Below are 26,407 nucleotides of genomic sequence, written 5' to 3' on the forward strand. Positions count from 1 at the left end.
GAAGTGTAAACTCAATTTTACTGAGAGTATGCTACAGATCAGAAATGAGTAGTTTGAATCCCTGGTGCAATTGACACCAAATATTAATAGTTTGGTACAAGCAGGAAATATAAAGAGTTTAAAAAATCTGTTTTCTCTGTGTTTCCAGAGGAGAGTTTGTTTGTTAAGGCACTGAAGACCCTATATTTTTTTAATAAGATGTATCTCGGTCAGTATCATAATTACAGATTTCACTTTCTTTCGATAACTTCACTCACCGACAAGGCTGGGCTCTTGATCCCTATTTTCTTTCTGGATTAAAAGAAAACAGTACTATATTTATTTCCTAGTCTTGGATCCCTTTCTCGGATTAAACCTGCAGGAAGGAAAAATGCAATTTAAATCACTGCAGGACACTGTCTGTCTTCCTGCAGGGAAGGCTTGCAGGAGTATGGCAAAGGTGGGAAACATGGCCCTGCAAATCCCATTGAACCAGTACCTGGAGGAAAGTCCCGGTCCTGCCCACGGTGTGGTCACCTGTGCTGTGCCACTGACCTGGGGCCAGCCCCCGAGGCTCAATTAGTGCCTCGAATGAATGTGGGACCTTGAATGAACCTTCCTGGTAGGTTACTCAGTCTCCCTATTTTTTGCTTAATAACAAAGGATGGAGTGAGTAGTTTCAGGTATCTCGGGAGTGCTGGCAAATGAGTCATGAAATGTGTTAAATTTATTCAGTTGTCTTTACAATCCAGTATAAGTGTGAGTTCTGTAGAGAGATTTGTATCAAACATCATCTCAAAACACACCACAGAAAGTCCCAGAGTAATTTGTTGTAGGGTAAAAACAATCGCTCTCTCACAAGAGGCTCACTGAGACTTTTCAAAGAAAACTTTGAAACAAATTAGGGCATAAAAAGACAAGTTTCTCCCGCTGCTGACCTGCTTCTGCGAGCCAAGGTCAGGTTCCCAAAACCTCCCCCTCTTCTGAGAGGAGCTCTGCTAGCCCCACTTGCATCCCTGGGGTTTCCTCTCACCTGCAATCTTATTATTAGAGACATTTGCATGAAGACAAGGCTTTTCCTAAAAGCAGCAGCTCCTCACAAAGGTTTCAGGTTTCCAAAACAAAACAATTCAGAAACACAAGAGGAATCCAGCTATAACTTTTTCTCCATCTCTTTCAAATCACAGCATCTGGGACCTTTGGTGCCCCGCACCTCCTCAGGAGGACAAAGCCAGGTTTTGATCGCAAATTTGTTGATTTTGCCTCAAAAGTGGCGGCCTGAGAGTCTGGGCTGGGGGGGGGGGGGGTGGCGAGTCTGGTGGAGGGTGTGAGGGGAGGCTGTGCCTCGGCCTGAGGAGTGAGGGAAGGCTCCGGCCCGGGGGGCTCCTCAGGGGTCCCGCAGGGGGATGAGGGCGTTTTTGAGGGCTCCTGCCCAGGGGTGAGGGGGTTCCTGAGGGCTCCTGCTCAGGGGTGAGGGGGTCCCGCACGGGGATGAGGAGCACCCCGCCTGCCCCCCCCCTGCCCCGCCGCCCTCACCTGCGGGCGGGCGGTGCCGGAGGGCGCGGGGGCGGCGCGGCGGGCGGTGCCGGGAAGAGCGGCCGGGCCGGGGCGGGGAGGCGCCGGAAGAGCCCATTTCCTCGCGGGACGGGACAAAGCGGCGGGGCCGGGGACGGGCCCGGAGCGGAGCCAGGGCGGCGGCGACCACCCCATCCCATCGCACTCCACCCTTCTGCGCCCCGGTAAAGTTCGCGGGGCCGCACGGCGCGGCCCCTCCGCGCCCCGCTCTCGCACTTGGAAACTTTTGGGCGGCGGGGTGGGCCGGGCCCTGTGGCCGCTGCGCCGCGGAAGGGACGCGGGGGGGAGGCGGGAGCGGAGCGGGAGAAGGAGGGGAAATGAGGGGAGAGGAGCGGAGCGGAGCGGGCCGCGCCGGCCGTGGGGCTGAGCCGGGCCTGGGCTGGGCCGCGCGGGGAGGCCGCGCCGGGCGGGGCCGGGGGAGCCCGGCCGGGGCCGGGGGGGACCCGCCGGGCTTGGGGTCGCCGGGGGCCATTTCCCGGGTGGAGGCGGCGGCCGGTCCGGCTCCCGGGGAAGTTTCGGGGCGGAGGGGCCGAGGCCCCTCCCCGCGCGGCCGCTCCCGGGCTGCGGGCCGGGCCGGGCCCGCCGGAGCCCCCGGAGCCCCCCTCGCCTCTCGGGCCCCGGTTCCCCCGGGCGGCGCAGCCGAGCTGGGAGCTCTCCCTCCCTCCCGGCCGTGCGGCTGTTCCCGCACAGGAGCGCCGGGAACACGCCTCGCTCGGCCCCGCCACGTTTCCTGACACCCACCTCCACCCGCTCCTGTGCCGTAGGGCGGGCGCTCCTCCTTCCCCGACTGAAAGTTTCGTGCTACTTTTCACAGACAAAAAGTAGGAAGAGCGTATGAGCTCCCGGGTTATGTGTGACCCCTGCGCCTGCTGCCGTGGGGTCCCTGGGCAGTGAGGGGCACCCGGCCTTAACTCATTGCTAGTGCCAATTCAAAACACGTGAAATCTTCCAGGCTGAAAGTTTGCAGGAAAACGTGCGTCCCAAGTTACGTTTAGCGAAAAATTGGGTGTGATCAAGGCAGATTTCCCTGCCTGCCCTTGGCCCAGCAGCCCTGGCCGGGAGCTGGCGGGTGTCTGCTGGCGAGGGCCATCGATCGCTCCCTCCCAGCTCCCCACGAGCCTCCATGGCCGCGTCCTCAGCCCGGCTTTGGAGTTGTGGCTCCGGGCGTGGCTGGGTTATCTGTGTTGAACTGCTCGGGGAGCTCTTTGCGCCCCCCTCCCCGCCCCTTGTTTGTCTTTTGTTTTTTGAGATGGGAGTTGTGCAGAAGGTGTTCTGGGTGCTTGAGTTACTGCTTTCCTGCGTTTTTCCCGCACTGGGATTGGGGAGGTGGGAGAGGCTACACCGGGCTTCCAGTGCTTTCAAACCGGCTAAAGGCTGGGGCGTTGTTTTTTTCCGTTCCCAGGTTGGTTTGGGGGCAGGCTTGTGTGTAAATGGAGGTGAAAGCCCAGCTCGCTTTACAGGACGTGCAGTTTTCGGTCTGTCTCGGGGCTCTAAGGCCGTGTTAAGTGTTTACTTATTTCTCCCTGCTGAATCGAAACTTTTTGTTTAAAAGGACATATTTTGGTGTTGAGTCACTGTTTTTTATTTACAGAGAAACAGCTTTTAAAATATCAAGGAAATGTTTCTTTGACTTTTCTCAGCAGAAACAGACAAAAGGTTTATTAATAAGGCTTTGTTTTTGGAAAGGCTTTGCCCTAACCTTTTCCATGACAAACAAGGTACCTTCATTCTGTAGGGGTTTTTTTCAGTCAGCTCTAATAATAGGCCTCTGCATTGGAGATTAAAAGTTTACACAAGGTGGCAGGGGGGAGCACAGCGGGCAGAGATTAGAAATCCTGTGTTCAAACCGATGGTTTAAAATACAAATGTAAATACTTACCTCACAATAAATTTTCAAGCTTTGTGAAACATCAGCACTTCTGTGCTGACGTGTATAAAGGCAGACATTAATGTGCAGCTTCTTCACAGGGCTTCTGTTGGTCTGATAAAGTTAACTGAGAGATGTAATAGAAAAGTAATTTGTGTTTTTTCAGGAGCATGAATATCTTCCTTTTGCAGCTGTAAGATCGAGAAACTGATCATGCAAAGGAATCCACATTAGCAGGAATGTTTATGAATTGAAAATACATTTTAGTGGGACTTCAGCCCTGCCTTAAAATTATGTCTGCTGTTACTATTTGATTTCTAAATGATCTTTCTTATGCAGTGAACAGAAATATTTAGTGGCCAAAGCAACCTGCTCATCACAGGTGGACAGTGGGGCTGGTCTGCAGCGAGGACCTATGTGGCCATGTTGTTTCTGTTCAAGGACTTGCTGTGTTTCTGAGGTTTTTGTCTTTGCTGGACGCTAAAGGGAACGTGATGATTAAAAGAGGACTAAGTACTGTTTTATTAGGACAGTGCAATATGAAATGGTCATTCAACATGATCACGTATCACAGACTGGTTTGGGTTGGAGGGGACCTTAAAGTCCATCTCATTCCATCCCCTGCCATGGGCAGGGACACCTTCCACTAGCCCAGGTTGCTCCAAACCCTGTCCAACCTGGCCTTGGACACTTCCAGGGACAAGACTTCCTATTATTGTGCCTTAACTGGACAACACTCCAATTCTTGTGCTATAGAACTGTAATGCATATAATCTTGAGGAATTGGATCCTTTACTGCTCTGGGAATTCACCCTAATTTAGTTTTATAGCTAATCTGGAATAGCTCCATTCAGTGAGTTTATAGCTCATGCGTTGGTTAAACAGTGTTGCAGCTTTAGAGAAAGTGCAGATGTTTGATAATTACTACTTTTAACTCCATACTATTTTAAACCAGTGAATGAGACTTAAAATAGAGCCTACCACAAAATTGCATGCCAGCACCCTCACTGGATGAGTTCCTCTGAAGAGACAAGCACTGAGGGTGACCTGCTGTGCCACAAAGCAGAACTGGGTGCAGATGGATTTACTGAGGTGAAGGAGTTGCAGGAGGAATGCAGTCACTGCAACTCGAATTGGGATCATTCTCCTGGAAAAATTGAGGCTCCTTATCTGCCAGTTAGGGCGAGAATGGGTGTAACTCCGATTTCTGGTGTGCAGAGGGTTAGGCCAGACTCTTCTGTTGGCAAATCTGTTACTTAGATATGATTCATAATTCCTCATGACTGATGGATTTAAAGAGCCAGCTACCTTTTCTCTCAATATGATTACACAGTTTTGTTTGTTAATCCCAGATGTACTATGGAAACATCTGCTAGTCCTTTGATATGTGTTTATAAATATCTCTGGAGTAACCTTTTTTTCCCTGTGCTTTGTGAAGTGATAGAAATTATTAAATACACACATCTAAACCAATGCAGTTTGCCAAGGGAAGTTCACTCCCAGTCTATTGACGTGCCCTTCTGTTACAAGATTTCTAATTTACAAGACAGCTACTTGATTAATCATTGAGACTCCTGAGAGCCTCTTCTGGAAGGCTTTAAGTTCAGGCACCTCTCTCCATGTCCTGGGCTGCATCTGAAAGCGTGACCAGCAGGTTGAGGGAATGGCTTCAAACTGCCAGAGGGCAGGGATAGATGGGATATTGGGAAGAAATTGTTCCTTATGAGGGTGGGGAGGCCCTGGCACAGGTTGCCCAGAGAAACTGTGGCTGCCCCTGGATCCCTGGAAGTGTCCAGGCCAGGTTGGACAGGGCTTGGAGCAACGTGGTCTAGTGGAAGGTGTCCCTGCCCATGGCAGGGTTTTGGAATGAGGTGGATTTTAAGGTCCCTTCCAACTGAAGCCATTCTGTGATTCTATGGATGGAAAAAGCAAACATGAGGCCAGGTGTAGCTAAAGGGAAAACCATTACCAAGGCAGAGAGTGGAACAGTGATGATGAAACCAAGCTGGATGCCAGGCAATTCCCAACAGATCTGTTTTAGTATGTGGAACGACACAAAGAGGGAGGAGTGTTGATACAGGTTACAGTCCAAGAGAGAATGAAACTCCTGTACTGTTTCCGAGGCAGTGAGGGGGTTGAGAGCAGAGCAGCCAGGAAGCTGGCAGCAGTGTGGCAGGTAAGTTTGCACTGAGGATAATATGAGACAAAACTTCAGCTCATGGTGTGCTTTTTTTTCCCTAAACAACACCCAGTTTCTCAGCTATCTGTGCCCTGTTATGGAATGGTTCCTCAGATGGCTGTATATGCTGATGGATTTATGTGTGGAGCTGATGTTGGGGAGCAAATGAGATGTTCATGTAAATTAGGGTAGAAGAGGCTGTGAACCCATTAGTGCACCCTGTTCTGGACTGAAACTAATGAGCTTGTGGAGCTACTGAGGATCAGGAGAAGAAAAAAATTACTGTTTTATCTGGAGGTTAATTGACGGAAGGGAAGGAGAAGTGTAGATCAGACAGTTCTGGCATTGCTGTTGTTCAGCAGAAGGTCAAGAGGTCATTTAGGTAAATACTAAATTTACTACTTTTCACTGAAGTCAAGAAGAGCTAATGCTCCCAGGATCACGTGTGGTGGTTTGTGCTCCCTCTTCCACTACCTTTCCCACTCCCCCAGGGGCTCAGAGTTTTCATTCACTGCTTTATCCTGGGCACTTGTAGAGGTGATATCTATGCATATCTAAGGCTCTAAGAGGGAGATTATTCTTCCCATGTCTTTTTCTGGATGATACAACCTCAGCCCAGAAGATCCACTTAAATAAATGGGCTGCACAAGGGCTGCACTAGCAATGTAGCTTTACACTGCCACAAAGGTCAGTTTAATTTTTCATGTAAACAGGGCTGAGCTGTGTGCCTATAAAATGGTGTTTAACCTGTGTAACACCGAGCAGGGCAGTATTCATCTCCACAAAGTGCTCTTGAGATCTTCAGCTGAAGCCATAGGTGGGTAAATGTTGTTTTTAATTGACTAGAATATTGAATTCAGACCCAGTGCTGTTGAACAGCAGAGGACAGAACCGTGGTATGCTCAGAAGCAAGAAGGTGAAAGTGGGTGTGAGCACAACTAATCAAGATGTACAAGCTGCCTGTTCTTTACCCTCTTTCTTGCAAGTATGTCCTTGTAATATATACTTGTAATATATACTTGTAATACTAATTTCTTTTAGTGTGACTTAGAGACCTAATGAGTGTCATTGCTCGATGTTGGAGAGTTGCTCATGGTCTTGGATAATTCATGATGGGCTGTGGACATGTATGCATGTGACACATCTGGTATAAACTTCACTTACAATTTACCATACAGTTCATTCCAACCAGTACCTGATGTCCAGGTGTTTTGGAGTCTAAACAACCTGAAACTTAAATTATTTATTCATTTAAAGAAGGAGAAGTTGAACAATGAACTGTAAGTGGTGTCCAGGGGTTTTGATGTGCTCTCATTGCCATAGGCTGAGAGGTCCATTCAGCCTTTTGTCCCGTCTTTACCCATGTCATGATGTTTTGGTTATCCTGGTCCCATCAACTCTTTTTTAGTCTAGCCCTTGTCTGAAGCCCTGAATTACAAGCCCTTCACCTGGCCTTGGCCCAGCTGTCATCAAGTAAGGTGGGAGCTCTGCGGGTTGTTTCCGTTCTCTTGTCGCTCTGTTGAGTGGTATCCTCTGGCTCCTTTGATGCCTTTGGGGAGTGATGGATGCTCTTGGATGGTGTCTGGTGTCATGCTCTTGTTCTCTGGTCATAACTATTGACCCCTACCACTTTACTGAATCCCACAATCATTTATCTTCCCTTCCCCATATCCTCCCCCACCTTTTTCTTGGGTGGTGGCAGTGTATAAAGCCATCCCTAAAAGGGAAACCAACAGGCAAGCAGTCAAACAAGCAGTAAAACCCGAGAAGGGCAGACAAGTAGCATTGCTTCCCTGAGGTTCTCTGCCAAGCTCCAGCAATGCAGGAGCTTCCTGAGGCAGGAGTTGGAGCCCAGGCTGAACTCTGTTCCACAGATGTGCCCAGGGCTGGCAGGAGCCCACGTGGCCACGGGCACTGCCCGTCCTGGCTGCAGGTGCAGACCAGCTCTGTCACTGTATTCAGTTCAATGACTTTGACTTTAGAAGCCTTGTGAGTCCGATGACTTCATACAAACTATAAGTAAAATGAAAGATGCAAAATATTTTTTGAGCAAGTGAAAAGCAAGAATCTGGTTCGGCTCTGAGGGGCTCTGGAGTGGTTTAAATTTCGGTACAAAGTATTGGCTTTGTAGTTACTGCCATTTCCAGTGTTTGGAAGATGTATTTAATTACAAACCACTGCTGTTGGAAACACATTTCCTAAGTAACATTAAACAGTGCATCCTGAAAGCAGAGATGTGGGTGAGGCTTTTTGGACAGCCTGTGTTTGTTACTCTGTGGCACTTCTACTGCCAGTGGAGTCCTCAATCACAGCTCTCTTATTTTGTATGGGTACAGAGAGGAGTGCAGTATGATTGTGTGAGTGGTTTTTTTCCCCCTCTTCTAGCTGGAGTTTAGAAGAAAAAATAATGACATAAAATACAGTAAGAGTAGGAAAAAAAAAGCTGAAAGGTTTATTTGTAGCAAAACAGAATAATGCAGATGCGTTGTGCAGGGTTCAAAGCTTATAACCTCAAGGAAAAAAGTTAATTTCTGGTTTTTATGCATCAGTACTTTAGCATCAGGTGTTCTAAGTTGGTTTACTTAGTTTACAAAATTGGTTAACACAATTTGAATATAATTATTTGATTAACAGAATATTATTGTGGGCCTAGGGAGAAGTCAGTGGTTGTCAGTAAAAGATGCAGCGTTCAGCAGAACTAGAGGCAAAGTGCTGGTGGAAAGCCAATGGAACAGGATTTCTTGGCTCATCTGGTTTTGTTCTGTAGCTTTGTCATGTTTCCTGTTCCTGAGGGTGAGAGAAGGGGTGGAGAGAGAAAAATGTGTCTGTAATCAGATGTAAGTTGGTTTCCACTTAGTAAATAGCTGTATTACTACCTTAAAATCTCTTTTTCCTGCAAGACCATTCAAGCAGTGACTCCTTCCTCCCAAACCTTCTGGTTCCTTCCTGTTGCTTTTGTGGAATGTGGGTGGGACAGTGATATTCTTTTCTTTTTTTAGCAGAAGCTGCTTTAATTGGCCATCCATATGAGAAGGCAGTGACTCCAAAGGATTCCTGTCCAGGCAGATCATTGTTAACTCTGACTCTCCTGCACCACGGTGCACCCTTAGCAGGTTTGTACTTGACAGGAGGTGGTTATGGTTGCACAGGTAACTCTGAGAAGCATCCAAAAATTCATGGCACAACTGTGTTTTCATTAGTACCTGCTTTGCTCTTCTGGAGAAGCTGCAGAGTTCTCACCAGTCAGTGCTCGCTGTGCTCTGCAGCCTGGCTGGCACTCTGTGGGGAGAGGAGCTGGTGTGTTAGAGCCTCCTGCCTTACCTACTCTCCCGGATAGCTGCAGTCATTTAAAGATGCTTAACTCATCCAGACCACACTTGTGCATTCCAGTCATGTTCACTGTGTTCACTCCTTCTTCCTGGGGTTTGTTTTTGTGAATCCCTCCCCTTCTTACCCCTGCAAGCTGAGAGTTGTCTGGGGGTGTGTGGGGATGCTGCAGTTCTTCCTGTGAAAGTAACTCATTGTTTGGAGCTGAGAGGTGGTGCTGAGGGTTACCCTGAACATAAAGGGAAATTCTCGGCCTTGTCACCTGTGGGGTTTGTCATATTTTATTTTTTTTTTTTTAGATTATTGCTTTGTAATTTTTATCTAAGACTGACGGAGTGTTCCTGAATCAAAGTGAAGGACCAAGAAAGGACTCTTAAAGAACTTTTCCTAGGAAATTTAGAAAACGTTTTACTTTGAAGAGTCTTCACACTCCTGTGCTCTAGTAGCTTTTGCAAATGGAGAAAACTTTTCTGTTCTTAAAACATCACGAGTTTTTGTATGTAGCCTTTAGTTGCTGCTATGCTGAGCATGCAAGTGAGAAAGAGTATGGTATTTAGTCTCTGTTAATACAAGACTGTTCATTTGCTCCATGTTTAAGCAGATTGTCTCATCAAACCTCTAATTATAGGGAGTCTCATTTTTTTCAAAACATGCATGTCAGTATTTGTGTACTTCTGACTGTTTTAAATTGCTAATGAAGGTCTAGATTTCCAAGATGCGGTCAGCTAAAAGCACTGAAGGGTATTGCATAACAACATATCAATTTAGGAATGAAAGTGCAGTTTGAGTGGGGTCAGATTCTGGTTATTTCTGATTCTTTAGCATAAACAGCACTTTTTATTGCAAGTTGAGTGCTAAAGAAGATCAGAACAAATATTCCCAGGTTTTCTTTTCCCTTTATTGCCAACCATCAGTGGGTTTTTGCAAGCTAAGCAAGAATCAGTTTTGCTGCACTGGCAAATTCTTGTGCCAATTGATAAAGTAGACTAATTTATAACAACCTTTTTCTTATTTAAGGAATATTTGTGGCAAAAATTAATGTGTTAAAAGGTTACCCCTTCTTGGAGTCATTGCAAATGTGAGGTTGGTAATTGGAACCTGTGCTGGCATAGTTTGGGGTTTGAAGAGCTGTGCTCTGTAGCCACAACCTAGTTATTATATCTGCACTGACTGTGTATCCCTAGGGTCTGAAACGTGTGCTGTGGTTCAGAGGGTGCCAGTAAGCTGTTCTTCCATTCTTTCTCAATGATTTTAGGGAAGCTTCACACAGTTTTCCACCTCAGGAGTGGGAAGAGACACTGAGGGCTCTGAGTAGTTGAATTCAAGGGGTCCAGCCCTGCCTGGGCTCTAACATCCTCTCTACAGGCTGAGTCCCCTCATTGTGTTTGAATGTGTGAACCTATAGTTTGAGCCTACAGCTCAAATGTGAGAGATGTGGCTGTGTGAGGGCTGGCTTTGGGAGCTGGAAGTTGCTGTTGCTGCAGGGGTAAGTTCGTGACAGATGTTGCTGTTTGCTTAAAATGCAGCTGTGTTACCCTTCTGCACGGCCAGAACCATGACCTGACCCACAGAACAGCTAAAATACAGCACTTACAAATCCAGTGGTTACTCGTTCTGATTTTGGAAGCTTGCTTTCAGGGAGGTAATAGCACAGATCTTCAGCAAAAAATGGCACAAACATTGTGAAGGCACAGCGAGTGGTTTATTGTTAATAGCAGTAGCTTGCTGCTCATGACACATCTTTTCTTTTTCCCAAATACGAAGTTTTGTAGCTAGAATATTAAAATTAATCTTGGTTATATAGGAGATCTTCTTTCTTAGAAAAAGCACGTGTGTCTTCTCAAGCAGTCTTGATACTCTGTCAGTCTTATGGAATTGGAATGCTGCATGTGCTTTGGAATCTGGAAACAGAAATGAATTGGACGCTTGTTGGGACATCCTGGGATATCCCTCTGGACAGTTACATGGATATAAGCCTGAGTTTGGTTCCTGCATTCTTTTAGGATGTCGTCCATGAACTGGAACCTTAGTGTGACATAAATAAGTCACTAATTGCTGGTGCCTGCTGTGATGTGGTTTGCCATGCACCTCCTTTCTAGCTCCTTTGAGACAAAACAATGCTGGCAAAAAGGAAATGATCAGAGCTTAACTCTTACATAGCTGAAGGCAAGAGGCTACTGTTAGCACTGGCTAAGAAAACATCATATTTGTGGTTGTGAAATCACTGTTGTGGTCCCAGGAACACTGCAGAGTGTGCCGTCATCCCCTCAATGACAGCTAGACTGAAATGGAGGCGTGAAAACCTGTTGTTGCAGAGTGTGTTCCTGATTTTGATGACAAATGAGTCGCTCAAGATCCCCAGCACTGTGACAGTTTGGAAGCTGCTGGGAGATGGCACACAGTGCTTTGAGGGTTGTGTTGCATCTCAGTCTGGTGATGTGCCCCATCCCTACTCCTGTGTGATGGGGCGTGGGGTGGGGTGGGGTGGCTGTGCTGCCAGAAGGGGAAGGTGAGGGGCTCTGTGGCTCTGCTGGAAAGGCAGTGGGCAGGAGATAACACCCATGTGGGAGAGGAAAGAGTTCTAAATGCCATGGATTTTTGTGGGGATGCTGGATTGGGTTACATCTCTTTACTCAGTAGCAAGGTCTAAAGATTTGCTAAACCAGCTGAGAAGGGGAGAAGCGTTCGTTTCTCACTGGTTCTCTAAGGCTGTCTGATGAACTGTTTCAGATGCTTCTCTGTGGGCCTTCTCCACAAGAACAGCAGAGAAAAACATATGAGGAACAGATTATGAGAGCTGGAACTAGAATGGCACTGGTGAGAAACAGGCTTTTCTGAGCTCAAACATTGTGTTTTCTCTTAGTTGGTTACTGTAGTTTGTGATAAAAAAGGTGTAGCAAAGTTGAATATACTTAAGTGGCAGAAAATGCTTTGATAATAAAAGAACATAGTCATTGGTTTCTACAGAAGTTTGTTCTCTTCAGTGATTTCCCATATATTTTTCCATATTTCATATAGATGCCATGCTTGAAAGTTTAGTAAAATCATTATATTCAGTGAAAACCAGGAATTTGGGATTGGATGGAGATGGTCTTACCTCAACACCAAGTTGGGACATGACCGATGTATCTACTCAGACTTGAGAATTTGAAGGCACTCCTGAGTTTAATAATAGACACAGCCAATACATCTCACTTTTACCACCAAGATCTGAGTCTTGTGAGACAGGTTCAACTCAAACTTGCCCCGTAAATATAAATAAAAGCTTTGCCACAACATGCAACATCTGAGTTAGTGTTAATATTTCTGAGTGTGAAATTCTAACAGTAAGGATTTCTAGGGAGGTGATACCTGCATGGCATTTAGGGTGGGGGAGAAGATTTGGTAGCTGAGCAGATGAAATTTAAGGTTGAAGGCATTGTTAGAAGAGGATGACTCCCTGTTTTTAGTTGTGCATATTTGATGTTAAATAAAACCAGCTTAAATAAAACCTGGTTAAATCCTCTTTGAAGAGCATCACATATACCAAACATCCTTGACTAGCAGCCATTTGGCTGCCAAGGGGAGTGTTGCTTTATTTGTGGAATATGTCAGACAAATCAATTTGGAGACTGTGAAGGGAAAGAATGAAACTTTTTATTTTCTGGATACTCCTAGTTATATGAAAAACAATTTTGAACTGTCAGTGGGGCATGACGAAACCCCAGTGTGTGAGCTGGATTTAGTATGAAGTGTGCCTTAACCTTTTGGAAATCAGAACTGTGCAGAATCAGAACTGTGCCTTAATGGTATGTGTTAGATACCCACTTGCTGAAGATCTTTGTCTCTTGTCTGCTGCCTTCAGCAGGGGTAAAGGATCCCTGCTGGTTATCAGGTGGGTTGGGTATTTGGATGACAAACCTTGGGAACAGGGAAGCTGGTTCATTTTCTCTCTGGAAGATGAAGCTGGGTCAGTGTTGTGAATCCCACCATGTTCCATCATCATGACTTGGGTGATAGAATAAGGGATTTTCTCATTATGTGGTACAGAAAGGCAGTCTGGCAGCATGGTAGAAAACCAGATTATCATTCAAAATGACTGTGACTACTTAAAGAGATATGACAAATAAAAAAGCTGCAAAATAAGGCAGTCAAATACCTATTACTGTATCTGGGCCCATCAGCTGCACAGGATGGGGACTAGGAGGATGTCCTCCAAATGGAGAATGCTCCCCCCAGGTATAAAATGTTCTTGTCCCATGTTCTTTTGTTGGGCATTGTGGATAGCATAATGCTGGAATTCAGCATGTGGTCTGTTGTGCCTGGCCCAGGTTAGCTCCTGCTGTGCCATTCAGGCTGTTCCTTGAATACTGGCTTCCCTGAGAAAAACCAGGAGGTACCAATGAGTGCAGTTAAAAGCTTTTAGAAAGCAACCTGTCAGGAGAGTTAAAACATGAAGCCTGACAGCAGATAGCCTGTTAAAGACCCTTCAGGTAGCACAAGGTGGTGAGACTGATGCACAGGAGATGAGCAGTTATATTTTTTGGTGCATAACCCAAAGAGATTTGCTCTGTCCAGGGATGGGTTCCTGCAGGGTCACTTGGTGCAGGGCAGGTGGAACATACTTGCTCAGAAGTGCCTGAGGTACAGCCAGTGCTGCCTTCAGGTGTGTGTGGGAGTGCAACCTGGAAAAACAAGACCACGAGCACTAGGCCTGTCTGTGATTTGTTGGGGTGCAGAGCTCACTGTTGGAATTGTGCTCCTTCGTGGGCTTTTTGGAAAGCCTTGGGTGCCTTCAGAACACTTCTGCAAAGAAGCTGCAGAGCTGCATTCCTCTGCTTGCCAAAGTCTAGAAATCATTTGCATACCAGTATCGTGGAAATAGGTATCTGAAGTTATTCTTAAAGCCTTGAATTACCAGTTTTTGAAAACACTCCGACCTTTAGTTGTGGCTTTTGGAAGGAGCACTGTGTGCATATCTTGGTGTGTTCCTGGCAGGCCAGCTCCTGTAGTGGGGTACAAAGTGCAGCCCCAGCAGTTCAGCCATCCCTCTGCTCAGGGGTGTGCCCTCACTTCTGTGAACAGGGCTGGGAACTGCCCTGGGGGCACTTCAGAACCAGAACTCCTTTTGGTTCTGCTGCAGTCTCACCTCCTCCTTCAGGAGTGGAAAGGGAATTTTTATAGTGCCCATCTTACTCTGAGCGTGCAGTGGCTCACAGGTGTGTGCCAGTGGGGGTGTCTGTTTGGAAAAGGAGCAGTAGAATGGCAGTAGTGGTTGCTTGAAGCAGAATGGAGACCTGTTCCTAATCTTTAGCTGTTGAGGCCTTGAGTGTTTGTAGAAAGCAGGGCAAGTTGTCCAGGGATGGCTCTGCTCCCAGAGCTGCTCATTGGCTGGAGCAGTAGCTCCAAGAGTGGCTTCTTTAAACGACTGCTCTTCCCCGTCCTCATGTCCTTGCAAGTGCACTAAACCCCAGTAAGATGTTGCATTACTGTTGAACCACCACTGTGACCAATGTAATAACCCAGAGGTTTGCAGTTAATGTGCTGGATGGTGAGCATGGTTTAAGGTTGGGGCTTTACATGTCTGAGCATTAGGTGTGTGGGGAGGACATTCCTGCTCCCTGCAGGAGCTCTGATTGATGTTCACTTTTCAGTGGCACCTGGTTCAATTTGGTGTGACATCAGCTTTGCCCTGTGTTCCCACTTTGGAGGCTTTGCCAATAGTGCCAGGTGACATCTCCATCGCTGGTTGGGCTCACAGCAGTGTCTGTGTGGCACAGTGGGCCAGATGGGGATCTCAGCCCACCCTGCAAAAATGGATTTCTTTCCCTTTAGCCAAATCAGTTCTTCCCCATCTGGTTAATCGCTCAGACGTGGGGAAAGCTGTGCCAGGACGGAGGGGGTGTGATGTGTGAACGGGAATGAGTTCCTGGAGGGGTGTGGGAGGATGAACGTTGGTCTTTAAGCAGCTTTTCTACCGCTTATGAAACCACAGGCTGGGCGACCACAACTCCTTGTGCACTGGTGGTGTTCTCTACGTTCCTGCACTGAGATTCAGCGTCACTCGCTCTTCTGCCTTGTCCTTGAAATTCCTGCTCCGAGCGCGTGTGCTGCTGTGCGTCCTGTGTGTGGCAGGGCTGGCCGTGCACAACCTGTTGCTTTGCCAGCGGGGGTGCCCACTGGCCTGCCTGAGTCCCTCTTCCAGGGGACATCCTCTCCCGGTAGATGTTACAGTGACTGTGGTCCTTGTGGGGGTTATGGTGGCTCTCCAGGAGCCAAAGATGGAGCACTCTGCTACAATATCCTCTGACAGGGTTTGCTGTTACCACATTGGAATGCAATGAGGGGAGAGCTCCAGCAGTCACAGGGAAAAGGCAAGTTTTCAGAGCACTGGAGCATCCTCATGGCGAGATCACAGCCCTGGCATTTGTCCTTTTATCCCCTAAACCTACCTCACCCATGCGTAGGTAACCTATAGCCTGTTCCTGTATTCTCCACAAGTATTTAATTGAATAAGCCTATTTATTGCAATGCACAAATGATATCCAAGCCATTGCTGCCAAGCAGTCTTTGGTATCAAGCTATGCTTTTTAAATAAATTTCAATAACATTGCTACTAAGTGGTTTTATAGACCATTACTTCTGGCCAATTCATGAACTGTTATACTAACATATTTTCAGATGAATTGCCTGTATTATTCTACTAATACAATTAATGTATTGGTTACCTTGTCCTGCACTTTGTTTCTGTGAGAGGCATAACATCATTAACTGTATAGAAACAGCCTTTACCTAGAAACCTGCTGGGCTTCCCAGAGCCCTGGGTGTGTTTCTCAGAAACCATAAGGCTTTCAGTGTATATTTTCTTGTCTGCTTATGTAGGAAACATTCATGCTGGTCTAATTGGAAGGGAATAAACCAGTGAAATTCCTTGTGGAGAATGGGATGTTACCTGGGGGTGAAGGGCACTTCACAGTGTGCCCTGTGCCAGTGTCTGGACTGTGGAATGAACCTATGGATTTGTGAAATGAAAAGAGGGTGATCAGGAGAGAAGGTTAATTAGTGAGTTTGAAGGGCTTAGTGGTCACTGTCAGAGGCCAGGCCAGGCCAGACCAGGAAGTGGCCACCATTCACATTCCTGCAGTCAACTCCCTGGGGCTCTGGAGCTGCAGCCTGGAATGTACTGTGGGAACTGGGAGCCCTCACCTGCACCCCTGAGCTTTTTCAGTTAAAGCCATCAGAAAGGTGCCAGCTCTTCCCAGTCTCTCTCTTTTTTAAGCTTTCAGCTTTTGAAGTTTTCTTTCTGCCAGCAGTGTGGGCACCTGGAGCACGGGCAGGGTGGAAAGCTGAGTGCACTGGGTGAATGTTCCTGCCTGGGCCCTGGTGAAGCTGCTCCTCAGGGTGGCAGCTTGCCAGGGCAGAGCCGTGCTGGCAGTGGTGGTGTGAGTCCTCGGTGCCTGTGTGGTGCCCGTGGTGTGAGGAGCTGTGTGCTGGCTGGGGCTCAGCCTGCCAGGGAGGGTGCTGAGCCCCCCGAGTGCCTGCACCTTTACCCTGCCCTGGGGCAGCAGCAGCCCCCCTGTGCCTCTCCTGCACTGCTGACTGACTGTGCTGGGATAGAGCAGTTGGTTATTGGTACGTGTTGTAAACATGGTTGGTTACCAAAATTAGTGCCTTGCCTCCTGCTTCTTAAAAATAATGGCACGTTGTGCTCGTCTGGCAGCTTTGGGGACATCTGGTGCTGTCAGAGCAACGTGACTGCTGAGATGCTGTGCAGGCAATGCCCTGTCCAGAGAAAGATTTTAAAATATCGGCTAATAAGCTTTAAAATGACTTCAACAGTAGGTATTTAGGAAAAGGGGTGGAAGGGACTTGGGGAATGTATTTCTCTTCCTGACTTTTTGAAAAATAAAAAGTTAAAAATGTGGATTTAGTCTTACGGTGAATTTTGAGGGCAGTGCAAAACAGGAAGAGGTACAATCTATTCTATCTGAAGTGATATGAATTGGTTTTATGGATCTGTAAATACTTTAAATCCATTTTTTACTGCAGTTATGGTTCAATTTATTCTTTTGTTGTGCTGTACAGCATCACGCTGTTAATCCAGTGATCCGTTGTAGTTCATTATTTTTAGTTTTATCTTTTTTAGACTACTGGTTTCAACAGCAAAGCTATTTTAGTAGTTTCACTCAACTTTTTCCATAATCATGTTTGCTGTTCCATTGGGATGTTGATATAAAACTGTAATGGGAAGGAACGGCTCTGTGACAGCTTTGAGCAGATCTCTTCATGCAAATCTGCTTTTCTCTCCTATGTAAATGTTATGGGGAAGTGTAATAGATATGTAAGCTGTTAAGTATGAACCAGCTGGATTTTCTGGCTTTGTAAGGCTTATATTCACTGCTTTACCTTTGTACTCCCAAAGGGTGAATTGGGCAAAGGGGGAGGTTGGGTGGGTTGAGTTGAACCTGGCTCCTGATGAGTAGCCCAGACATTGCCCATCTTGTCATGGCTCTGATAAAATAGTGTGGCTTCTCAATAGGTTTTTGTGTGGCTTTATTTGGTTTTGGCTTTATTTTCTAACCAAAATGTCCAGCTAATATCTGTATATTGTCATAACAAGCAATTTTTTACGTTACTATCAGTCGAACCCAAACTGTTTCTGGAGATGGCATAACCTTTGCTTGCACTAAATGGATGTTTTGTGTTTAATAATCTCCATTTAATTCAAAGATACGTTCCAACAGCATTAACAATAAAAAAATTGTATTCATGCAACTCTTTTCTTCTAGAAATGACTGCTGTCACTGCAGCCAATGTGAACTTCAAATGGGACCCCAAAAGCCTGGAGATAAGAACACTGGCGGTTGAGAGGCTACTTGAGCCTCTTGTTACACAGGTGGGAAAAAAAAGGGGGCAAAATAAACCTTCATAAAGATATTTTGATGGATTATTTCAGTTAGGTAACTTGCAAAACCTAAATTCCAAGAGTAAAAATACTGAAAAATTAAAGATGGACAGACATTTACAAGTAGTTTCTTTGTTCAGTCTTATTGTAAGAGTTACTGGGCAAGGGTGTGGTAGGACTGTGCTACTTGAGCACTGGATAAGACACAGTATTTCAATTAGAAGTGCAGAACTGCCTGTTAGTAACTAGTGTTCCATGCCTACGGTTTGTCCTGGCTTTGTGAATAAGAGCTGCTTTCTCCATGGTGTGCATGTCTCTGTGAAGTGCACTGAAGAGTACAGAAGGGTGAAATAAGACTTGTAAATGTGAGCTGTGGCACTGGGCATTTTGAAGATTCGTGGAAGAGGCTTTCCAGGAGGTTTGGAAGAGTAGGTACACTGGAGACAGTTCACTCATCTCTTCTAACATTGTTTTCCTGGAATATGAGATGTCTAAAATGACAGTACAAACTAGACATAATTCCTGCTAAGCACAGACTGGAACGATCATGTTTTATTTCCAGTATTAATATCCCTTTAGTCATCAAACTGCTGTTCCCCTGGATCCTCAGGTGGGCAGTTCTGCTGTAAAGCTTTTTAGCTGAAGTTACTGATGGAGTCTTTCCTTAAGAGAAGTTGTCTTAATTTGGCAAACTTAACTGAGCAAACTAGTTCATAGGACCTTTCTGTCCAAGTTCAGTGTCTGAACTTATTCTTTAGGGAAAACAGGCTGTACTGGCAATCCCAAATTTTCTGAATGATGTGACTGGCAAAATACAGAGAGGGAAATGGAGCAAATTGTTGTGTTACAGCTTCTTTATTTGTAGGACATGATGAACTGAGACTACCCAGTACAAATACTCCCCATTAACCAACACGATATTCCCAGCTGATGGCTTTCCCTCTCTGAATCAGCCTACTGAGAAGATGGATTCAGCTCTGAGGACCTTTATGTCAGAAGTCTTGGGGCTTTCCAGAGTAGTAATTTTTTTAGTGTTATTTAACATCCCATTGAAGTAGCTTTGTGTGCATTTTCCTAGGCTTTCCAAAAAGGAGAGGAGGAGAAAAAAAAAGGCAAATAGAGAAGTGTGTGTGGATTTTGTGACATGTCTGTGTTTGACAGAAGGGGATGGATCCTGGTCCTGAACTAAGAGTACCTGGCTGCTGGTGATGGCCCTGGTCCCAGGAGGGTTTCAATCTAAAACATATAATTGGAGATATTTGTTGATTGCAGGAGGATTGTGAGAGTTCAGTTTGGGTTCTGTTAAGGAATTGATGAGCTCTTAGGGGGTCCTTTGCTCTGCATTCAGCCCGTTGTCTGTAGTACTGTTTTGGACTGAAAAGACACTGTTTCTAGATTTCTATAGATCCAGATTTCAACCTTGTTTGAGGTCTCTTATGACTGGAGAGTTATCCCAGACTAATTATCCCCACCTTGGTTTCCTTTATGTGGTGCCAAAGAGCGCTGACCTGTTACTGAGATTGCAGTTTATCAAATATACAAATAGATCTCCATTCTGAAATCAACTTTTCGAGTCTGCTGCTGATAAGAAAAAACTTTAAACTGTTTAGCTGCAATTATAATGCTCATCTAAAGAATCAAGAAGCATGGTCATGTTTAAACAGATATGGAAAACACTTGCTGGGTTAACTGTTAGAGCTGGCAATATGCAGGTATTGTCAATGCACTGTCTAGAAAAAAATACATGTGGCATTACTGTCAAATTGATAAACACCTCATTTATTTCTTGTTTTGTTTTTTTTTCCCCTTCCACCTGTGCCTTTAGGTAACAACACTGGTTAACACTAGCAACAAGGGCCCCTCTAACAAAAAGCGAGGACGTTCTAAAAAGGCCCATGTTTTGGCTGCTTCAGTTGAACAAGCAACAGAGAATTTCCTGGAGAAAGGAGACAAAATTGCAAAAGAGAGCCAGTTCCTCAAGGAGGAGCTGGTGGCGGCGGTGGAAGATGTTCGCAAGCAAGGTAAGAACTGTGTGTCTGGCTTGGCAAACTGTGGCTCTTCAGAGTAAGTTCCTTTTGCTGTTATTTCCCTTTGCTTTGTTTCTGACTCTACCCCTCTCCACTTGTGTGGATTCTCAGCTTGCCTGCCTGGCATCCTTGAGCAGTAATATGAACTGGATAGATCTGGAAGTTGGATGTCCCAAGTAGAGATTAAGAGGAGAAGCAGAAGGGCTGATTCTTTGAAGAACATTTAAAAACTCAGTTTAGGCTTAAAAGTAAACCCACCCACCCCAAATTTTATGGAACTACATCTCAAATGTCAATAACTTCTTCAATATTTCAATGCATACAGACCAGCATTGTAGGAGGAAGAGCCAAGTGTTGACTTGACAGAGATGTGTATCTTGAATATGCAAAATGTAAACAGCAACAAACAGAATGTGAAGACCTTGGTTAAATATTCCAGGCTTCCTCCCCCACATCTAGTGTTGACTTTTATAGTTTTCTTTTTTACTTTCTTGGAGAAGACTTCCAAGAAAAGCCTGTGGAGCTGACTTACTCTAAAATATGCACTAGTAAATATTGTTGCTCATAAATCATTTATCATTCTTCCAGTCATGAGTCTTTTCTATGCTTCAGTGAAACCCAGTCAACTGGTATTAATGGTGACGACTGCTCCTGCAAAAAAGGGAAAGCTCATTAGCATTAATTACTTGTTTGTAGCTGAAGTTGTAGTGTGGTGAAATATTAGTTAGAAATGGTTATAAGTTCTGGATGATCCTGGCTGACAGACCAAAGAAAGATCAAGGTAAGAAGGCTGCAAAATAAGAGGCTAATTGAGTTGGCTTAATTTAACAACAACAAGCAGGGAAAGAGACCCCTTTGACTCAAAGCTTTAATTCCTGGTGCTTGCAGCTCAGAGTTGAGTCAGAGCTCCTCTGGGAGTGCCTCCAAGTGACTCTGTGATATCGGTGAGCAAGGGAGCTGTGCTCAGCCCTGGGCACTGAGAAGTTCCCTGAGCTGGATCTGTAGTTGTGTATTGCAGTGAGAAGCTGGTAGGAAGGAGAGACTGATAGAAAAACCTGGATGGCCCTTTTGCTTGTTTCTTGGCCTCTCCTTGGTTTTGAGACTACATGTGGGCTTGGTGCCAAAGCCTCCCTGCTCCGCTGGCCTCTGACACAGGAGGTGGAGCGCACGACTGAGAGCAGTGGGAGTGAAAGAACTTCCCACCTTAATGTCGCTTCACTTCCTCCTCCCTTTTTGCTGTTTACAGCTTGCTTGGGGTCTGGTGCACAGAGAGTGTGGCTGTGCCTGTTTCCTGGGGCTGAGTGTGTGCTCAGACTTGAGGCAGTCCCCTGGATACAAGTGGTGCCCCCATCATTTGTGAGGAACAGGGATCAGAGCTGTGCCCTGTCACGGTGCCGGTGTTCGACCAGGTTTAGCAGAGCAGCTTTTGGTGAGGAAATGAAAATCAAACCAGACTTTGAGGAAATTAGAAGCAAGAGGTAAAAACTGAGAGACAGCAGAGGGAAGGGTTATTGCCAGCAGTGCCTGGGAGGATTGCAGTTCTCAGCAGTGCTAATAACAGCTGGGAGGTGCAACCTCCCAACATACGTGTTTATATACATTCCATGCACTTATGAAGCACTCCCAGTATTGTGGTAGACCAGTTGGAATTAATGAACTGGAGAAACAAGGGAAGTGTGATACAAAACCTGTCTGTGTGCTTAGCAAGTCTTCTTTGTGTTTGTGCCTTTATCTGCCTTTTGCAACGGGGGCAGGAGTGGAGAGGAGGGTCTGGGTGTTGTGGTCAGCAGCAGGGTGATCAGGAGCTGTGTCTGAGAGCAGCAGTGGGATTACAGATATAGAGCACAATTTATCTTCAGCAGGGGACAGGAAAATAGAATTAATAATGCCTCTATTTAGAGTAGGGGGAGGTTTAGTTACCATAATAAAAAAAGATGAATGAGTGTAGACAGGGATTATGAAGATGATTAGGACAATAGATAACTTGTCTCATCAGAGAAAATTAAAAAAATTTTTTTTAGCCTAGCGAGAAGAAGATTGAGAGAGTACATGATTTTAGTGAGCATGCTTGTTCATAAAATCCCATTTGCTGGGGGTAAAAAAGAAGTGAAAAGAGCTATTTGGAATGAATAATAGCATGGCTACATACTAAATCAATGTAAGTGGATCTTCAAAGTCTTCCTGTTTTTTACAATAGAAGGATAAATTACAACTTGCTTTAAATATTAAAAAAATTAATGAAATCTACAGTAAAATTCCTGGCCCTTTAAAGATTTGGACTTCTGGTGTTTTATAAAGCAGTGGAACTTTTTAAGATTTTGAACAGAATAGTGGAGGCAAAGAATCAAAGTGTTTTTCAGAATAGATCCTGCTGGAGTTGGACTGGGAAAACATTTGATGTGGATGCCTCGGATTTCAGCATCCTTGCAGTGTTTGTTACAGTCATTTCTGCCATTGAGGGTTTGCTGGGTAACAGAGGGGGCAGAGAGGTCTTACCCAGCCTCCACTGTGAGCTCTCTGTGGGGTTCTACCTTCTCGTGAACCATGAAGTCTTGGAGTGTTCAGCTCTGTTCAGCTAGTGCTGCTCTGTTCAGCACCTCACCCAGGTGCTTGGTACTGAGACAGGTTCCAAACTGGGATCAAGTATGACATTTCTTTTGGGTCAGGCTGAGACTATTCCAGATTTCCTGGAGTACTGATGACCATAGTTCACTGTCTCTGTGTATCTGCATGTGAGCATGGGGAATTAGCTGTGCTCTGGCAACATAACATAACAGACCAAAAATTAAAGCTTAAAATTAAAAAACTTAAGCCTGTGTGTGGAGCTTGAGGTAAGAGAATGGATGAATGGTCTTGTGAATCCTGTGGGCTTTGATCATGTTTCAGGTTGCAAATGCAGGGGAATGAGCTGACTGATTCAGGGTGGTCTCTTTCTGCCTTGTGTTCCGAAGTGAAGGATTTTTTAAAACTGAACAGTGAGACTAATTATGAAAGGGGAAAACAGGTTTTCAACTGTACTTCATGCAGGGTGCGTGGCTTAAGGACTTTCAAGGAGCAGAAGGAGGTCAGTTGTGGAACACAAATACTGAATTATTGTTGAAAAACTCAACTTGAAAATTCTGTTGTGACCAGTTAGCTCAATTTCTTGGAAAGGTGCAGTGAGTTCAGTTGTTTCCCTCTAAGAACAATGCTTTAGGAGTGTGCACTTGGATTAGAAGTAATCCTTCAGCCAAGGACTTGGGGTCTTTGAAAAGCCATAACCTAAAGGAACTCAGAGATGGCTCTTGGAAAACAGTAGGAATGTTGTAGGCAGCATATAGATTTAATTGAAGACAAGATTAAGGAACTAACAGAAGTTTTTATTGCCATAGGTATCAACTCCAGTGTTGATGTGGCAAAAGGTGATGTGGGGCCTTGTCCTTTATAGCAGAAAGCCAAGGCAGGCTGTTGTGGCAGGGTGTTGAAGGTGGCATTAGTGGTGAGATGGGACTTCAGTATCCACAATAGTAGAGACTTGAAACTCTGATTTCCTGTTTACCTTGGTTTAGCGGGGAATGGCAACCTCTGGGGAACTGGGGGGGTGCTCTGGGCACGTGGGGGAATGACCTGGTGGCACTTGTGCTGTTTGCAGTGCTGCTGGCAAAGCAGCCTGGGGACAGGCTTTGGGCTGGAAGGTGCTGAAGGGTACGAGGTGATGTGTGGGCACGAGTTTCCAGCTTGGAAGAAGAGCATCAGTCAGTGCCTGTGTGTCCTGGTCCTGCTGCCTTCCTGTCCCCTCTGCCCTCCCCTCCCATCAGTGTTGGTGGGAGCAACTCTGTCATGGTCATCGTGTACCACTGCAAGGAGCATTAATAGTGCTGTCTGAAAGTGCTGTCAGACCCTTGGGCATGGGGGGAAGGCAGCTAGAAAATGGTAATTTTCCTTTGACGGACTAAAATCTTACTATTTCTGAAATGGGCTTTGTTCCATTAGATTTAATTGAGTTCTTGGTGCTTTTTTGACAAAATCATAGGGCAGTTACTGTTGCCCCCTCTTTTCTCAACTGTTTCATTTTCTTTCCCTTCTAATACCTAGTGAAAATGCAAGGTTATATTGGAAAAGCAGATTACTCATGTAAGAATTTGTACCAGCTTTATAATCTGAGTCTCATAGTTGGACTCTTCAGCATGTGTTACTTTTAACTCTTCTTTATCTGCTCCCCAGTTTGTGTTACCTCTGGTTCAAATTTGAAAATGGGAAGATTATGCTGGATCCCCTTTGAACTGCTAATGCACACACAGAGTGCAGTAACTGCATATTTAGGCCAGGGCAGAGTGCCCTGTTACCATTTGAATCCAGCTGAAATAACTACCCCATGTTGCTTTTCCTTTATAAAAAGTCTGAAAGCTAGCTTTCTTTAATTGGCAGAAATATATATATATATATATATGCAACAACTTTAAATATAATCTTCCTTTAATTCTGGGAAGCTGGTTATCTTTTGACACCCTGACAAGCTGTTTGAAACTCACTAAATCTTTTAAAGTCTCCTGTTAAAATAAAAAGGAATAGCATTTTATTTCAGGACTGGCTTGAAAGGTTGCAATTTAAGAGATGGGTAGAGGATAATTTTGGTCGTTAGCAATTTCTGAGATTCAAATGAAGCAAGTGACCACCTCTCTAAATTTTTTTTTTAAATAGAAAATAAATGAAAACAACATTATTTTAGGAGTTGAAAATGTGGGAATTTTACATGTAAGTAAATAAAGGGGGAAATATTTTTAGTCAATTTTTGGTTCTGGCATATCATAGAATGGCCTGGATTGGAAGACACCTTAAAGCCCATCCAGTGCCACCCCCTGCCATGGGCAGGGACACCTTCCACTCTCCCAGGTTGCTCCAAGCCCTGTCCAACCTGGCCTTGGACACTTCCAGGGATCCAGGGGCAGCCACAGCTTCTCTGGGCAACCTGTGCCAGGGCCTCCCCACCCTCACAGGGAACAATTTCTTCCCAATGTCCAATCCAAACCCACTCTGTCAGAGTGAAGCCATTCCCTCTTGTCCCATTACATCATGTTCTTGTAAATAGATATCCTTAAATCCCGAGATTGTTAATAGATTTCATACTTGCAGTGGTGACATTTATTTTATTATTAGTCTTTTCTAGAAGGAATAAGGAAAGGTTCATGTCAGCTATGTAGGGGTTTTGTAATCTCCCAACTGGTTGCAGTTTTCAGCATTGATGATACATTCTTTCATCCATCTGGAAATCTGGGTTTCTTATCCCCTGTTAAAGTAAAAAGTCATGTTCCCCAAAGTTGGGTAAGGGGTAGCTTTGGGTTGATATTCAGAGCTGGCCTGTGCTTGGACAGAAGATCTTTTTTTTTTTTTTTTTTTCCTCTCTCACAGTACTGAAGTAGCGTATTTTTTTATCTTAAAATGTTATGTGCCACTCTTGGTTGTATTATTTAAGATGATGGAAGGGTGTTACATAGGAGGGAACATTTGAACAAAATTGAGTATCTTGATGTGGTTGCTTGGACAGGCTGGCAGCTGTGCTGGGGCTGAATTTAGCTATGAAGGTGTGGAGTGCCTGGGTGCTAGAAACTCTCTGTGGGGATGGTTAACCCCCAGACTCTCCAGCTGTTGGTATTTTTGAGTAGTTAAAAATAAGTTGTTAAAATAAACAGAAGCATCCCAGGACTGCATCATCTAGAGATTTCGGTGTGGACCTTGCCCAGCCCTGTTTGGGAGTGGGCTCCACGGGACTTGCTGTCAGCTGTCACTTGTCAAGCACTGTTGGAGGTTTTTTTCTTCTCATCTGAGACAGGCTATTTTTGTTTTGGCATTTGGCCATGTGGACACTTTTTCATACAGGTTGGGGAAGCCTCTGGCACAGCAGTTATAACAGTTCATCTCTTTTCTGGTCATCTGCTGCTGCCTGCACATCTCTGACCTTGAGGACCTAAGTTTTCTGTACCAAGTCCTAACTGTTCTCCCAGCAGTTTCTGAGATGCAAAGAGATCCAAGAATAATAATTGGATTCCAAAACTTCCTGCTGTGTAGGAACTGTGGTACTGGAAGCTGCTCGAAAAAGCAGGGGAGAAATCCAAAATTTACTCCTCTGACTATATGCAGACGTTACTTTTATGCTTTCCAAATGCCTTCTGGAGGAATTGCTCTAACTGGGTAAAGTGGCCTTTGCTTTTCATAGTTAACCAATGGCATTGTTACCATCTGAAACCCAAATTCTTTCCTCCTGCACCAGATGCAGACCCACAGGCTATGAAATGCTGAAGCATTTTATGAAGCAGTGCCTGGCTTTGAATTCAAACCAGGGCATATCCAGCCAGGTCATCGCTCCGAGTTGTTTACAGTCCCAGGAGCTGTGGCAGCTCGCTGTATGTTTACAGTGCTTTCTGCTGCTTTCTGCTTAACTCCTTTTGCTCAAGCTTTGAAAGCATTGTAGCTTGTGAAATAATTGCAGCCCCACGAAGGCATGCTGAATTTGCCTCTCCAGAGGATTCTGGCATGTTAAAACATCTACAAATGGAAATAAGGACTGAAGTGCCATTTCCCAACCTTTCCTC

At 45.3% G+C, this 26,407-nt stretch overlaps 1 protein-coding gene across 3 annotated transcripts in view; it reads left to right on the forward strand.

Annotated features, from left to right (window-relative positions):
* The first annotated feature begins 1,585 nt into the window (after positions 1-1,585).
* CTNNA1 (catenin alpha 1) overlaps positions 1,586-26,407 on the forward strand; it is a 119,707-nt gene continuing 94,885 nt past the window's right edge. The window contains exons 1-4 of one of the 3 annotated variants that reach the window (XM_032702794.1): positions 1,586-1,718; positions 8,600-8,713; positions 17,696-17,802; positions 19,637-19,832. In XM_032702794.1, coding sequence (XP_032558685.1) covers positions 17,698-17,802; positions 19,637-19,832 — 301 coding nt within the window. In that variant the 5' untranslated portion in view covers positions 1,586-1,718; positions 8,600-8,713; positions 17,696-17,697. The remainder of the gene's footprint in view (positions 1,719-8,599; positions 8,714-17,695; positions 17,803-19,636; positions 19,833-26,407) is intronic. The other 2 variants (XM_032702793.1, XM_032702792.1) reach the window with 2 other exon arrangements.

Source organism: Chiroxiphia lanceolata, chromosome 15, assembly GCF_009829145.1.
Source record: "Chiroxiphia lanceolata isolate bChiLan1 chromosome 15, bChiLan1.pri, whole genome shotgun sequence".
Taxonomy (NCBI): Eukaryota; Metazoa; Chordata; class Aves; order Passeriformes; family Pipridae; genus Chiroxiphia; species Chiroxiphia lanceolata.